Raw genomic sequence first — 17,494 nt, forward strand, 5'->3', positions numbered from 1 at the left:
GTCTTGCAGACTCAAATCTATATAATACTTTAGTTTTACTACATTACGTTTCCTATTTAGTAGTAAACACTTTTTGATGAATTTATTTATGGTCTTGCGAACGAACCATAAATTTATTCTAATAACACAATTGAAAAACATCGAGAGGAAAATATAACTTAATACCTACATACCATCTTTTTGCCACGTGTAGGTAAGGCATAGAAGCAGCCTTTTAGATGCTGCAGCCCTAGGGCTTCCACAAAACAAGCTAAAAGAATTATAACACTAAATTATAAGAAAATTCAAATGGAAACAGTACCTCTCTATTTTATTATGCAGATATATGGTGTAAAGACCTCGGAGCTTCTATAGTTTCATACTATAAAACGTAAGTACGTTCGAATGGATATTCAAGTATGGAACGTCAGAACAGATTTGTTCGAATATACCAAAGCCTCGAACAAAATTCGTGTGGCATAAATCAGAAATAAAAATTAATCCAATATTTTCAAGTTTATTATGTATAGACTATAAGTACCTATATTTAAAATAACCTATTTTTAATCCTGCGAAAGTTGAAATCTTATTTATGGCATGGGGCGGGCCAAGGTAACATTAAAAATTGAATTTTACGACTGGCAACACAACTTATTGGCGAGTAAAATAACGAAATTATTATTCAGTGGGCGGTTTTGATATTTGCGCGATAAAAATACGAAATAGTGGAATTTAAATTGCAATGGCGGCTTACAAGTTTGCATATACATAACGATATATTTTTTAATTAAACTTATATGTACTTATTTTTAGGTCATATATCAAAGACATATATTATCTAACAAAGTGTTTTGGCCAATACGGTTTTACCAATTAAAAATGTGTTGAAGTTATACTTCTTTGGCGTTTGGAAAAAAAATAATTTTAATGCAGTTGTGAATAACGATAAATATAAAAATTTATCAAAAAGATTTTATTTAAAAAACAAATTATTAGTAAATACTATCAATTTAGAATTTTTTGAATAGATTGATAAAAATTGCAAATCAAAGGGCTGGTTCGAGCAACGGGAATTCAATTTTTCGGTATATTAGAGCAAAGAAGCGATCTTATTGCATTATTCTCGCAAATTTATGCCCAGTTTATTTCTCGCTTTGATCTACTTGGTACTTGAAAAAATTCTCAATAAGCATTTTTGTTGAGGTCACTTGGAGCTACCTTAAGTAGAATTGATTTTTTACCAAGAAACCATTGAAGATTTATTTTCTCTCTATCTCCATCTGTTAGGTTACACAAAGCTCACATGTCCCTATCAATACTGCAATAGTTTCATGTCTAATTTCATGCAGTATTTACTTTTTTATTTTACGGTCTGGCTACCAGAGTGCTACCAATATACCAGGTATATACGTTACTGCTAAGAGTATATATTATGAATATTTCCAAGATCTGGGCGGGTACAGAATATATTTTAAGATAAACTGTATGTATATAATTAAAGGAAGTAAAGGAGTTTATGTTTATTTCAAAATTAACAATCGAGAGAATATAAACTTAAAAACTTCTGAGTTTAAAGCGCTCTTGAAACGTCATGGCAAATATGTACTATATATAATATAACGTTCATATGTGAAGTATAGGTTCATGATATAAATTGTTTGTGAAAACATACGCGTGAAATTGTAAATGTTCTCTTTCGGATGAACAATGTCAAAATCGTGAGATTTTAATAGGATGTGCAGATAGATAAAAAACCGAATATAGCGTATGTATTGAGGGAAGTAGCGGTAAGACATGGTTCTATTTAATAGGAAATAAAATTAAGAAGAAAATGACCGAAATGACAGGCGACAAAATAACATTTCCGTGTAAGTAATGGGGTTGCCAATTCTGCTTGTTTCGTAATTTCGAGCGATTTATTAAGTTAAATTTGGAACACTTTGATGTGCGCAGATTCGAATATTCGATTACACGCAACTCGACTTTTCAATTTGCTCTCCCTCCCTGTGAGCGTAAATTTTCTAAGGTTCTATTTAAGAGCTTTGAGAGTTGCAATGTAACCTATTCGATCGATTTAAATATTATATCTTAGGTGCCTGCCTATACTTGTTACGAAATGAACGCCATAATAAATTATCTTTTCACATTATAAATGCAGTGAGTAAATTACAAACGTTAAAGAGGTGATACTATAACAAATAATTCAAAGTACTTAATCGTTTTAGCTCCATTTATTTACATTTAATTTTCGAATAGCAACACTCGACCATTTCCGATGTTTTGGCGCCAAGGGCGGGCGATTAGCCGCCAATCCTCTTGATTTTGAAATTCGAATGCGACCATTCTCGGTCACGTGTACTGCGTAAATAAGTGAAGCCATCTTTTGTTACATACAGAGTGATTGAAAACTAATATTTTTGCAAAACAGATAAAATAAGCATAAAATATGAACTAGTACGATTAACATATTATATTTGTATATGTTTTATGTTCTTGTAAGTTCCTAACCCCAATATAGTTTAAAAGAATGATTTTTAGTACCTAAGTTATAATCCCAACATAATATATAGACTCTACTTTTACTTCATAACTAAGTAATTTAGAATGTATAGCTCTATCACAAACAATATTTTCAGGATATCCTAGTTCCATTTCAGTATCTACAGACCTAACTTCTGTGTTTGTTGGAATGTTGAAATAAATCATCATGTATAATGTCTGCTAAATACGATACGGTAATTGGAGCACTCAATTTGCGCGGCACTTGCCAGCCGCGTGCCGCGCGTCCGCCATTCAATTGTCTATGCCCTTCTTTGTACACCCCGCTCTTTATCTTTGGACCTTTCTCTATGGCTTACTCTATAATCGATGATATCTGTTTTATATTTTTATGCCATTCATAAAGAAAACAATAGGTTATTGTAATTATGTTAAAAAAATGCTTCAGTCCCTTTTAATGTTTTTAAAATAAATCTTAAATATTAAATAAAATACAATTACTTTTTATTATATTTCTTCGCTAACTGTCTAAACAAAGAAGAGTCATAGTAATTAACTACTTACTTTTATTGATTAAATATGAATTAATCTTAATTCAAAGTTTGTGTAAGGAAATAATGTTTGCAAAAATAAAAACGTTATTTAAACTATAATAAATTGTAAAATATATTTTTGGTATGAGACTTAAATGTTTGAGATTTAGAAAGGAGATTTAACGCTAACTATAACTCCCGTATATGTCAATACATTTTTTACATTTCTCCTTCCCCATGGCTACTTTAATTATGATATGAGAATTTGTCTAAGGTTCTTCAACCAAAACGTGCGTCTACGACCAGGTCTCCTTCTACCAGTTTGTATTTGAATAATTAGCAGAAAGGAGCTCGTAATTGGTGTTACGAAAAATTCAAGTTTCCTTTTCTTAACCGCCATAAACACTTCTTTATTCTTCTGCATTCTGTCCAGCACAGTTTTATTTCGTATAGACTGAATACGTCCAACATATTTTAAGCATTTCATTCGAACGCTTCCAGTTTTTATGACATAGTCTCTGGCAGCGTCTATTCTACGGCGTAGAGGCGCACATAGAAGACGTGAAATCCCGCAATGCGGGCCCTAAGTTGAAAATTTAGGCGCTTTTCACAAAGTAATTATTTTAATTTGAAAAAGTTGTGCTTTGCTTGTTCGATTCAAATGGTCACCTTTTTCATCAATCACTGTGCCTAGAAATCGTATTGGCATAATTAATCATAAGTCATTTTCTCGTCTTTACTTACAGGTTGAAGTCTTATCACGTAGTGAATAATGGCCGTCGGGAATTGAACCTTGGATGAAATATATACGAGGTAGTACCATAGACAATGTAGATATAGGTATCATATTTATTTAGTGTTAAACAATGTAAGTTCCTTCCACACAACCAATTTAGGTTTCCTATGCTTCTACATTTTTTTAGTGAACAACTCATTTAAACTCCTAAAAAATCGGCAACGTACTCGCGAGCACTCCGGCATTCGTGTCCATGGGCGGCGGGTCACATTAAATCAGGTGAGCCTCCTGTTTGCGCCCTATTATATAAACCTTTAATTTTATTAACTTAAGAACGTCTTGTAATTAATTACGTGTAAGAATAGGTAACAATAAATTTAGAACCCGGGAATTAAAGTCGCTAAAAAATGGCAACCTGGGTTGACGTAAAGCCCTTTGAATTAAAAAAAAAACTCAACCTATGGATTAAGGCGCACGCTCCATTGCCGATTATAATTCAGCGAATGGTAACTTTTTTAAATTTTTTCGTCGGTAATATTTTTCGCCAGGTGTTCGTAAAATAGGCTTTAATTGGCATATCTTTCAAGGCTTAAAAATCATTGTGATGGTCTTCATTGTTGTGTTAAAGTGTAATACATAGAAATATTAGTAGAAATAGACAATTCATGTTTTTAATAGCAAGCGAGTCTAGGTGACGCCCAGCCATGTACACCCATTTCAGTTTCCATTTCATCGCCGGCTTTTTGTATACATTAAACAACTTGAGATCTTATCTCCCAAGGCAAACAGACCGGGAGTCGATTCCAGAGTTCGCTAATTCGCAAAAGAAAGTCTTGTGACCGTGGAAGACTTCCATCAAGGCGATGCTGATGAAATTTTAAATAAATACGCTCGAACATTAAACTTGTTTAAATGAATAAATAAATTATTTATTGTGTTAAATTGTGGAATATACTATATATATTAAGAATACCTAAGCCGTAGTAGCGACATCTAGAATCTTCGACTACAAACAGTACGGTAACGCCTTCACAAAATTATTCCGACCGCTAAGGATATATATACCGACCAACCTTAGCCACTGGAGCATCCAGTCAGAGTCAAGTATCCCTTTAGAACCTTCCTGCACAATACAATCTATGTTTTTTTTCCTTTGACTCGCTCAAGAATGTCTGGATCGATTTGGCTAATAATGTTCATGAAATATTTGTGGAAGTTCTGGGAAGGTTTAAACGGTGGCAAACAAATAATATCTATAGGAAAATACTAATGAGGACAATTGAATTTTCTAATAAAAGCTGTCCTGGAAAAAAATTGATGTCTTTTGTCTTGTTAAAATATTGTCACTTTGTTGTCAAATATACAGGGCCGGGTTGAGAGGTTTGAAAGTCTTGGGGCTACAAAGTGAAGGCGCCCCTGGCCCCAAATTATTTTCCAAATAAAATGTATGTTGAAGTACAACGTAACAGTTGAAGAGAGTGCCTACGTCTGCGTATAAACCTAAGAAAGCCTGAGTGAGAAAAATGTACAGCCTTGGCTCGTAGAGTCTATTTTTAGTGATTACTACTCAACTATGATTTTAATAAAACTTTTATTTTAACTAAACAAACAAAATATTCCAGCAGACAATCATATATGATTATTATTATATTATATACAATATTGTCAGAAATATTATATTAGGTAAGTATAAAATAAATAAGTAAATAAATCAGTGGCACTACAACCTTTTCAGGTTTAGTGATTTCAGGCTTCAGACTTTTATATCTGTTTTATGGACATTTGCCAATCTATAGACAAGTAGGTGAACAGCCTGTGGCTGACAGCAGGCCTAACGATGTTTTCCCTCAACGTTCAAGCTAATTAAATGCACACATAGAAAATCCATTGGTGCACAGCCGGGGATCAAACCTACGACCTCAGGTTTAAGAGTAGCATGATGGTGATATGAAGCCACTAGGCCAAAACTGTTTCAACTTTAATGTAATCCAAAAATTTAAAAGGGATCACTGCAATGATCCATGTATTACACGCACAACTCAACTTGGCACCTGATTGTTGGTTTGACACTCGGTGAGGTTCCTAGTTAACTTTTGCATGTAGTAAGGGCAATCCAATATTTCCGCTATTACCTATTGATATGTCATAGCAGATTATATTACTCTGAATATTACGTTTGGTAGGTTATTGGGGATATTTTTACATAGGGTTTGAGGTAATGAACATTTATTAATAGCAATCAAAAATATAATAGCAAGCAAAAGTCATACTAAGTACTGAAGTGTGTTTTATAATTGTTATCAATTACGATTCCATTGCTACTTTTTATAAATGACCACAGCTTATAAATACCAAATCCGTCCTGCATGTTAAGCAAAGGAAGGACATCCGTTTTATTGTAAAAATAACATTAAAATCTGTTTCTAACAATAAAGGGTCCGTAACTAATTCAATTAAAAAAAGTGATCCGAAATAATCTATAAAAATACAAAAGTGACCTTCCTGTGTAAAAAAGTCCAAAAAAATCTAACCTCATATTTTACAATTAAAATCGGCTACCGGTCATGACGTAGTATAGATAATAAATTTCTCTCTTAAAAAGGTCTGAAAAGGGCAGGATACCGGTCTAAAGGCGGGACGGACGTCTGTAGGGCTGTCTTAATTTATAATCAATAATGTAAATATATCGTCAAAATATAGAAAAATATTCGAATTATTGTTACTTCACAGCCAGTGTATTTTCTTCTTTTTCGTTCTTTTCAAACTGTTTTTCGCATCTTCTTCGTAAATGAAATTATATAATATTTTAACTACCTTGGTTTGTTATCCATGTTGTTAACGAAGTTCGCATATGTATGAATTATACAAAGTGGACATTTTCTTATGTACGAAATCAAATGAATGTATGCTGCCACAAATATGTTCATGAATGTATTAAATGCATTCATGAACATATTTGTGGCAGCCCTAATGCCCGCAGAGTTAAAAAAAAGAAATAAAATTGTTTATGGCTCTTCGCCGCCAACGCCTGGGAGTTTAAATTTAGAACTTCAAGAAGCAATGGCCGCTAGCCGCTACATTTAAATATTTGAATTAAACGTACAATCGATTCAAAACGATTCATTTAAGCTAACATTCTTATTGCACATTAGGTATATTTTGAAAACTGATTTATTGCTCTTGGTTTAATAAAATATTAAATATCTGCAATCTTTATAATGTTATTAATAATATAAATTAACTCTAATGAACTGATATAAAATATCAAACAATTATAAAGAATATAAAAATTTAATGTTAAAAGGTAGAGAAATGTATATAAAATGCTGTCATATGCCTATGACCTATGTTCTAGATTTAATTAGACAAATAATACTTAATTATTATTAAAGGTATATTAATTCGATAGTTATTATAAACACATTAACTTGTAATACCTACCTAAGCCTGAACTAAGCCTTGTCGAGGCGGAAAAAATACTAATTGCTTCAAGATTACACGCGTAATAAAACATTTTACGTCCATTGTACTGATGATGGATGACAGTCTATAAATACACCTGTGCAAATAGAAAAAAATCATTCAAGAAACGGAACTGCCATTCGGACAAAGCATATACAACCTACGGACACTTTCCCACGTTTTTTGACCATACAAAGGTTACATTTTTTTGCAAGTGCTTTAGTTAGTTAGATTTGAATTAGTATATTGGAATTACCTTTGTAAAAGTACGTACACTGCATCATAAATAATTTACAAACATTTTAGGAAGATCCTATTTAATAATTAAGTATATGCAGCGTCTTTGTCGTTTCTTGAGAAGCTCCTGTGATTGACATTAAATGCAATTGAAATTGTTTTTATTTAAGCATGTCATCGCTTCACTAAAGTAAGTACCGCATACCTGAATTGAAACCCGATAAAAAATTAATAAGCCGTACCAAATACCTCCCAAAAGCATATCACACACCAAAAAATGATTGAAGAAAAAAAATATTAATCCATATCCCTGGAGGATTACACGACAAACGCATTTTAGACGTGGCCACACTGAATGACATGTTAAAATAAAAAATGCAATCTACAAAATATTGTCTATGATCGAAATTCAAAAATGTTTTATTTGACAAATTCTATAGGTGTGATTTGATCGATTCAAATGTCAGCGTCATTGCGTACAAGTGCCGCCACCTGTCGTGAGCGTCGTGTGAATACTCCAAGTAGATCGTATTTATCGCCGATCAATGATTTGGCGTAAATTTTCACAATACCTCGATTTATAATATTTACAGAATCTTTATTGAGGTTTGATGTAGGTAGACACACTTTATTAAAGTTATAATATTCACGCATTGTATTATTTTTATTTCTTATACCCTATGTCTACCTAGTAGGTATAAATTTTATACATATTATGTACTTTCAAAAATTTTCACAAAATTGTACGGCGTTTTTATAGTAAAAAATATCACGTACCTACCAATTTACTTATGAATAATATAGGGTTACTATTACCTACATCTTTTTATTGTAGACATACGATGCCCGCATTTAAAAGGATTATTTGGCGGCCGTGACACTTGAGCGCATTGAAAAAAGTAAAAATAAAAATAATTGAAGTAGGATTAGCTGTCAGTGTCAAAGTGTTAAATATCGAACACACACTGTCTAATTTGACAACTGAGACTGGACGAAAATCTTCGGAACGCAAAGAAAAAATTGTAATATTTGACATGTGTGTCGTATTTCTGTTATGTTTGACATTCGATTTCTAAATTGTCGCGGTTGACAGGGCGGCTTTTTATTTTAATTTGATTTTCAACAAAAGTCATGATCAAAATTTCATTATTTCATTATAGTGTACGATAACTCGTTTTGGAATTTGGTTCGGCTGATTTATTGTATGTAAGATTAAAAATTAGTGTACCTAAACCACCCACATCATGGAACGTAAATTCTAAAAACTCGACGAAGATATTATATTTGGTTCTAATGTTATACCTATAGGTAATATTATTACTTTGAGCATAGTTGCAAGTAGCCAGTTAGTCTCATGTCAGGAAAGCTGTGATTTTTATCTTGAATTAGTTGAATTCAATATAAAATAATATGAAAAAAAAACATTCGGTGAGTTCCTCAATAACTTATTTGCAACATAATTTAAATTATTTTATTTTATAAAGTTTGGATTTTTGAAGTGAAACTTCTTTATTGGCGTTGGAAATAAGATTTCCGTCACAATTTTCGGTAACGCGCCACATTTTTCCGTTACGCGCCATCTTTTTCTTGTCGCTATCAGGGTTGATTCGAAGACATTCGAAGCCATTAATAACAATAAAATATAATTACGATAACAATGATAATAATAGTTTTTTAAATAATGATAAAGAAGCTCCAGTACCGTCCTGATAAATGACTAATCAAAACAGTATTCTTATCTAACTATCAGCTGGTAAACTTACACAGAATCCATAAAAATGCATAAAACGCATAGTCACGCACAAAAACAGTGTCATGTATCGCACAGTCGTATCGAAATTCCATAGATCGATACATAGACAATCTTGTCTACAGACAATGGTTTTATTACAAAAAGCTTGGCTACTATCCCGAGGTCCGATTGAAATTAAAAAAAGTTCCTCATAGACAACAAGGCGCGTTCGATTTTTGAATTAAAAGTAGAGCGCTTTTAGGGTTGTCTAGAATGGTCAGCATAAGAACAAAACAACAATATAACTTTTTATTGCTAATTTATTGAGGTACCCACTTAGCAACAATACCGACATACTTTAATAGATATGATAAATTACTATTAAAAAGCCATAATACCATTTTGCATAAATTTCACATAAATGTTATAATCATAAACATATTACATATAATACTTTATTAAATATCAATTTGCAATATGTTCATATTCACAGCTTTTTAGTTGTGTTTGTTGTACTAGAAATAGTTTTATACATATGAACAATAATATCGTTAACAAGAGGTTAGTGTCTTTATTTAATTTAAGTTACTTTTGACCAGCCCTGCAATGGACAATGCTTTGATATCACAAAAAGCACGCGTAAAATATTTTGATATTTGACAACTGTCACGCAGCGCTGATCGATATCTATTTATTCAAATATGCATGTGACTATAATTTTATTATCTACGGTGTTTTAGTAAATCTATTTGTTATATTTTAGTCAAGGTATACATAAGTTTGTTTTTCATTCGGTAAAGACAAAACATAATATATTGAATGTTAAAAAACTTTTGACAATATGTGACAAATATCTGTTCCAAAGAGAGAAAAGAAAAATGTTTTTCAAATTGAAAGTTCGACGTATAATTTCCGTACAAGTATTATCGTACGTACATCCAGTAGCGATAATTGTCGTACGCGGTACGAACCCTGTAAACTAGTAAGCCACGCGTTTTCAGTATCGTCATTCCTATAAATAGACTTTTTAAAACAAAAATATCAAAGATTCACATTAAAGAATTACTACGTGTTACGAAAAGATGTAAGTAGTTGTGAGGAGCTCTGTGATCTTAACGTTACCCTCCTTTAACCAATCCAACATCTCTGCCTTTATACCTAATACGTTATAAGTATAAAAACGCTTACACTGTTTATAGCTTTCTATAACAAAACTAAAACATTAATCAAGACTTGATTCAACAGCCATCAAATCATTTTTCTGTATAATTTTTGATATCAGACGAGATTGTGTGATATACATTAGAAAAAGAAATTAATCTTAAGCTTATTCTTTAGATGCGTATAATAAGTGGGTTGTCATTTGTCTGACACATATTACATAAGTGTCAAAAAGTGTTAAACAGTGTTGAATGGTATTTTAAAAATTAGCGATTGAATTGGGAATAGATCACATTATTGTAACCATCTATTTGATGATCAAGCTCCTGTCAACTAATACGTATTTAATGGAGTCTCATAAACCTCAACGGGCAAACAGTTCTGTGTCTACACGTTGAGTTATATAAAATACACACCATAAGGGTTTTTTTTTCGGAAGAGCTGGGGCCTTGGTGTCTGGTAACCTCCTGAGGTGGGAAGGTACTATACCCTATATAATCGTACACATACATTACCGTACCAGCAGCTGATGTTACAAAAGAATCCATTTGCATCTGTATATAGTTCACTAAAAAGTTTTCTAATTTATAAGTTCCTTGTTTTTCTAACCGAAGCAACGTTTTGCAACTCAAAGATTCACACATTTTAGATTGAGCTATTTAATGGGCTATGGTACCCTATATTAACAATATACATAATTACGTTCAGGCGACCTAAATACCATATAATAAGAGTTGTGTTGTGTAGGCACAAGAGGTCCATAACCAATTTGCCCGATGAAAATTAAGAATGAAAGGAATGGACAAATTAGTCCGTCCGGGACTTCATGTATGTACCTAATACTTGTTCTATTCAGTTGCCTTGAAACTATTTTAATAAACTTACTATATAGCTTTAAAGATAAATTACGCCATCGTAGTGTCTACGTAGTGTTCCGTATTTATCCCAGTTCTCAATTTCTTTGCCTTTTCAAAATGATTTATTTTGTACAGGTCGTACAAAAATGTGAGAGCTTAAAATTGGCAAGTAATATATTATATTCTGACAAGCTCAAGTTCAAGGTCAAGTTTTATATAAATTATAACGAATGAAAATTCCTCATCAACAAAATTAAATGATAATTTAAATGTCACCAAAGGATCTCTAGAACAGCTATCGAGTGTTACATGTTGCGCTAGTGTGGCTTCCGTCCGCTCGCGGCTTCGTCTACGATCGATCCGAGCAATTTTGTCTATTTACGGCATAATTGAATTAGCATCTTTGTGACTATATTTCTGTTATTTTATTTTTTTACATGAGAGTAAATAATTCTGATTCTTGCGTTATGCATAATAACTATAACATTTTTTTATATATTTTGACATTGCAATCGAAAATAAACAGTAATAAAGCTTTTTACAGTAAGTATATTTATTAAAATTTCGTTAGGAATGGTGAGTAGCCCTTTATTATTAAAAGTATTAACGATTAATTAATGTCTACAGTAATGCAGTAGTGGTACAACTCTGATATAAGCCATCTATGTGTTTCTTGTTGAACTATTGCAAACTCTTGCACACACTGCAACGGTGATAACTGCCCTCTGTCCTGTATAATATAAAAAACACACTAATGGAAATGTTATTATACGCACATCTTATTATAAAATTAAGTAATAATATAAATTTAAAACAACTTCAGATTTCTTACTTTCTTTTAATTTATCCTTATAAATCGTTTAGTAGCAAATTTTTTAACTTGTAATATTTTTTATAATTTTGTGTGATACGGCAATACCAGTATTAAATAAAAATTCAAAAGCAAACATGGCGCGTGTTGGAAGTGTTTCTTTTATGTTAAGTTTTTTCCTTTATTCTTCATTGTTATTATGTTTTTTCACAAGCAAGGCTAGTGCAAATATTGAGCTAGATGAAGACAATTGGAGACAAATTTTAGAAGGTGAATGGATGGTTGAATTGTAAGTATTTGGTACCCGGCGCAATGCCGATTCTAACGTGTCAAAATTTTTTATTATTACTTACTTTCTTACATTACGTCAGTCTCTCGTCTTTGATTTTTTATGAAAATTGCATATAATATTTAAGGATTCAAATTACTTTAAAGGATTTTTTGTATTTTTCAATAAGTAGTCTCAGTTAGGGTTCAATAAACTCAAGCAAGGTCAGACACGGGTCCGTTTATTTAACCGTGACGATTTAGTTTTTTAAAATCTAGAAATAGCACAGTATCTTCTTTTTTCAACATATTTAACCTAATTAAAAATTTGGTCCAAATAAGGCAGCTGAATTTGTGGTTTGAGTCATGGATTTTACATTTGTGTGTGGGTTCTCTATTGCAGCATGCATTATTAAAAAAATCATCCCACGTCTTAGGTGTATGCTTCGTAAGGCTGAAACTCTAAATGTGATGGGATTCTTACATCACATTCTTGCTTTATCATATCCTAAACTGAATCTTACATAAATATTATTGGCTCTACATTCAGGTGTGATGGGTCTTTATAGAAATGCCTAAAAACATAGCCTTTTTTGCTGTTACTTGCTTATTTTCAGGCTAGATTTATACTAAAACAGATGTTCTTATTTCAATTCAAGAAATTATTGAAAATAACTAAAATAGTCCAACTTACTAATAATGTATGACGTCATAGATGAATAATAATTGATCCTATGAGGCAATGATTACTAATACTGATTAAGTGATGCATGATTCTGTTATTGAAAGTGATGCTCCAGTTATTGTTTTATTTTTCATACAGATCAATGCGCATGTGAAAGTTATAATGGATATTCCATTCTGAACTACACCAATAATTTTAATATTTAATAATTTAACAATAAATTATAATTTTTATAATAATTATTATTTTCTGTATTATTTTTTTATTTTTTATTATTAAATGTACTTACCAGAGGTTTCAGAGTACCAGATATTGTAATATGTCTAACATATAATTTTATACATTTGTTTATAGCCATGCTCCATGGTGCCCAGCATGCAATGCATTATCCTCAGCATGGAAGGAGCTGTCAAATAAGGCACAGAGCAAGAAATTTTCCATGAAAGCTGCTGCAGTGGATGTGACAAAGTCACCTGGCCTAAGTGGTAGATTTGTTGTGACTGCTCTGCCAACAATATTTCAGTAAGCATATTTAGTTTCATTGATCTTTTCTACCACAAAAAGAGAGATGTCAAGAAGTACTTGGAGAAGCGGGAAGACTCCGATTTTTTTAAGTAGTAGTTATTAATAAATTCTTAGTATTATTTGTTGCTTTTTTTTAAATTTTATTCTTTTATTTTTCTTTTAAATGTAACTCTGACTTTTAATGCTTGTTTTCTGTTTTTTATTTAATCTGTGTAATCTGTTTTGGCTTTGTGTATTGTATTTGTATAATAATATGTATTAAGTAGCTGTTAGATTACTTATAATTCAATAAATATATAAATACTTTAAAGTTTTAGGTCAAATTATATTTTTTGACATAAAAAATTTTCAGTGTAAAAGACGGTGAATTCCGTCAATACAAGGGTCCTCGTGACGCAAGCTCAATGTTGGAATATGTGGAGAAAGCTCGTTGGAAGCAAACGGAAGCTGTGCCTTCCTGGAAGGCCCCCGATTCAATACAGATGGGTGTAGTTGCTCACTTCTTTAAACTCAGCCAGGCTTTGAGAGTAAGTGAAATGTGTTGTTAATGTAATTAAGATGTTATACTTAGGATATCTTCTTTATGATACCACATGAAAATAATTAAAAAAAAATGTTTTACAGAGTGTACACAATATGTTGATGGAAACATATGGTCTACCAACTTGGGGATCATACCTTATTTTTGCTATTGCCACAATATTTATTGGAGCGTTGCTGGGATTGGTAAGTTTTAGGTCTTATTACTAAGTGAATCTCCTAATGAGATTTTGCTATGAAATACTCCTTGGTCTAGTCTCAGAGTTTTTCAAACTCATGTAAGAGCTTTTTATTGAAATGTTTTTTTGCGTTTATTACAATATAATGTCATGTAGTGAAGTTAACTCTTCATATATGCAGAGAAATATAAATTAATTTACTAAACAATTTTTTGTACAAAAAAAATATGCGAAGTTTGAAAAAGGTTATATTATTTGTAAATAAATGTATTTTGAATAAAAAAGTCATAAAACTTACAGATTCTCGTATGTGTTATCGACCTCTTATACCCCCCACGGCGGTCTGACAAAGTGTTTATATCTCGAGCTGAAGCTGATAAGAGAGGGGAGGAGAAAAAGTCGGAAGATGTAAGTACTTCTTAATAATTGATGATATATAAATTTAAAAAACTCTAGTGAATACTTTAATTTTTTGACTTGTGTTGCAATACTTTATATTTTCTTCTGTGCCTTTAGTTTCCACAGAAAAATGACTATGCAATTCCAAAATAAAAAAAAATCTTGCTGTTCCGGAAGTCTTCAGAACAGAACAAAAATAGCCATAGAAGTTGGAAATTTCAACTTATATCTTTACATCTGCCTAACCAGTCAGTCATAGTGGGTTTTTCACTCCATTTCTTTTAAATGGAGCAAAAATATTTCAAATATTGTAAAGACAGCGCTTATATTTTTTTTTTATCACCGGATTGAATACACTTGTTTGTGTTCAAAATTTGATTTGACATTGTTTCAATATAAGCACATGTGTTAAAGTTTCGGATTTAACTTGGACCACCAATTTCGTCTTCTTGTAGTCAGTCAAATCATTAAAACTCATTTAAAACCATTTTAATTTGTCTTGACTTTTAATTTTTGTTTTAACTAAATTTTTTATGTTGCATGCTTGCCATTTGCCATTCTCCCTCGCAATTAGTACATTTTTTTTAAATATCACCAGGACCTGATAAATGATGATATCGTGGATGAAGCTGAGAACGCAGATAGTGATGCCGAGAAAAATTCACCCAGTGATGTGAGTTTAACTTATTTGATATTTTATTTAAAAGAAATTCCCAAAATGCACATTAGTGTAAAATAATAAGTCTTTTCAGTTTAATCATTTTTTTTATGCGTCTTAAATTAAACCCTATTTGGTAGCCTATGTCCATCTTTTATAGAAATCTGATTAAAATTATTGCATTACTATTAAAGAAATGTGTTTTACTAAAATGTTAATTACACGAATAAAGTGTTCTGGAAAATTGACGTCGGATGCATGTTTTGGGTGATCAAATGTACAAGCAAAAACACCACCTTTTATATTCTCAATTAGTTATCATTCATACATTAATTGCCTTAAAAAACCATTAACAGACGTCGGACGACGACAAAGACAAGGATATGGGCGCGGGGGAAGGTCAGTCGGGGGAGGGGAAAGGGGACAAACAGGAGGTGCGCAAGCGCAAGTCAAGGAAGGCTGACTAAATTACTTTTCAGTGCACAAATGATTATTCATAAACATAGGTTTCCAACGTTAAGTCTATTAAATATGATCATTATTTAAGTGATTGAAGGTACAATGTATGTTTATGAATATGACCATAAGTATTATTGCCATTTTACATTATTTTATCATGAATTTTGGTCCACTTTGTGAACCTTTTTGATTGTGTAAAGATTTTTTATATGAGGTTTAGAAAAATGGCTTTTGTGACCGTGTAGTAATATTGGCCAGTTAGTTACACTTCTATTATATAGTTATGAGTACTTGAAGTAAATAAATGCTGATTCTGAATTTGTCAAAACTCAAAAAGAATTTCTAAATTTTCACAACTGATGTGGGCCGATAAGAGCATGAAGAAAACTACATTTACAGAATGTTAAATGGCAATGTACACTTAAGGGTTAATATTCTAAGTAGGACCTTAGCACTAAGTATGAAACCAGCATGTCAAATACAATAAGTTTTTGTCATACGGCAGTCATACTTTGCTAAGTCTTGACTCAGAATTTTCCCTTCAGATGATGCAGGCAACTTTAATATTTATGATACAATCTCAATAACTTGGATTTTCTCACTTTTTTGTCTTTAAGACTGATTTATATTTACTTTTTCATCTGATATTTTGTATCTCCTGTCATTGTACATGTATTACTATCAGATTGAAACCACAAAACTAAAATGTTTCTAATGTTTTTTGAGCATTGAAAATTCTTTCATAAGTAATTGCCTAAATCTAATCATATATATTTAAAATATTCTTATACTGGTGACATGTAGGTGAATTAATGGTCTGAAAGTAAGGCTAATTATTAAAAAAGTCTTTGATAAGCTCAGTTCCATACAAATCTATGGAGAGCTTTTGTGGGATGAACAATTGTCTTTAGTATGATTTTCACATAATATCTGTCTGTTTTATGTAATGTGTAATGTTTTGTTTTAAAACTACTTGTTACCCATAAACTTTAACATAGAATATATTTTTTATTGTAATCGATTTTTATTGACACGTTGCGCTCAATCAACATTGCATTTAACCATAATATAATAAAATAATTTTCAGTATATTTGTAATTTGAAAATAACTGAGATTAACTTATCGTTTTAATTGTATTAAATTTGACTATTTGCAAGTTCCTGGTTTGCATTTGGACGTGTTTTCACTTTAGCACCAAAACGTAGTTAAGGTTGTGCACTTAGTATTATTACTTTAGGTTTGTTTTCACTTTCGACTTGGTTTCTGAGATGGATGAAGTTGTGAATTAAAATTTGGTGTGTTAATTTTATTAATGTATAATACCAATAGCACGTGAAATTTAAATGTTTTATACTTGACAGTGTATCAAATAAATCACGTATACCACTTGGAAACCCAAGTTCATGTTCTTTTGGGTAAAATCTTTTAATATTCTGAAATTATTCTAATCTAATTGACATACACATTCCTAAGTATAGCAACTGTACTTATTGTAAATTACAAATATCTGCTAACATAACTGGCCGTATTTTTGACTCAGTAGGGCTGATGAATTATACGTAAATAACGCTAATGTAGAACGCATATTATGAGGCGAAAAGCAGAAATACGATTTTGTTCTAAGATTTTAAATATAAATAGATCATTATTTTTGCTTCTCGTCAAAAATTGCCTTGTAAAAACTTTACGATTGCGTAAGTGTTGCAACTAACTTGTGACTTGCTAATAAATTGTATTTATAATCTTTGTTTTATTTTTGTGTACAAAATAAAAA

The 17,494-nt window shown here is 31.5% G+C and overlaps 1 protein-coding gene across 1 annotated transcript; it reads left to right on the forward strand.

The window, feature by feature from the left end:
• The first annotated feature begins 12,112 nt into the window (after positions 1-12,112).
• LOC111000050 (thioredoxin-related transmembrane protein 1) lies at positions 12,113-17,462 on the forward strand. The gene is made up of 7 exons (XM_022269381.2): positions 12,113-12,296; positions 13,314-13,481; positions 13,837-14,011; positions 14,109-14,210; positions 14,504-14,611; positions 15,201-15,275; positions 15,617-17,462. Exons 1-7 carry the CDS (start codon positions 12,145-12,147, stop codon positions 15,725-15,727), a joined length of 891 nt encoding a protein of 296 aa, XP_022125073.2. The 5' UTR covers positions 12,113-12,144; the 3' UTR covers positions 15,728-17,462.
• The last annotated feature ends 32 nt before the right edge of the window (positions 17,463-17,494 follow it).

Source organism: Pieris rapae, chromosome 9 (assembly GCF_905147795.1).
Source record: "Pieris rapae chromosome 9, ilPieRapa1.1, whole genome shotgun sequence".
In the NCBI taxonomy this organism is placed as follows: domain Eukaryota; kingdom Metazoa; phylum Arthropoda; class Insecta; order Lepidoptera; family Pieridae; genus Pieris; species Pieris rapae.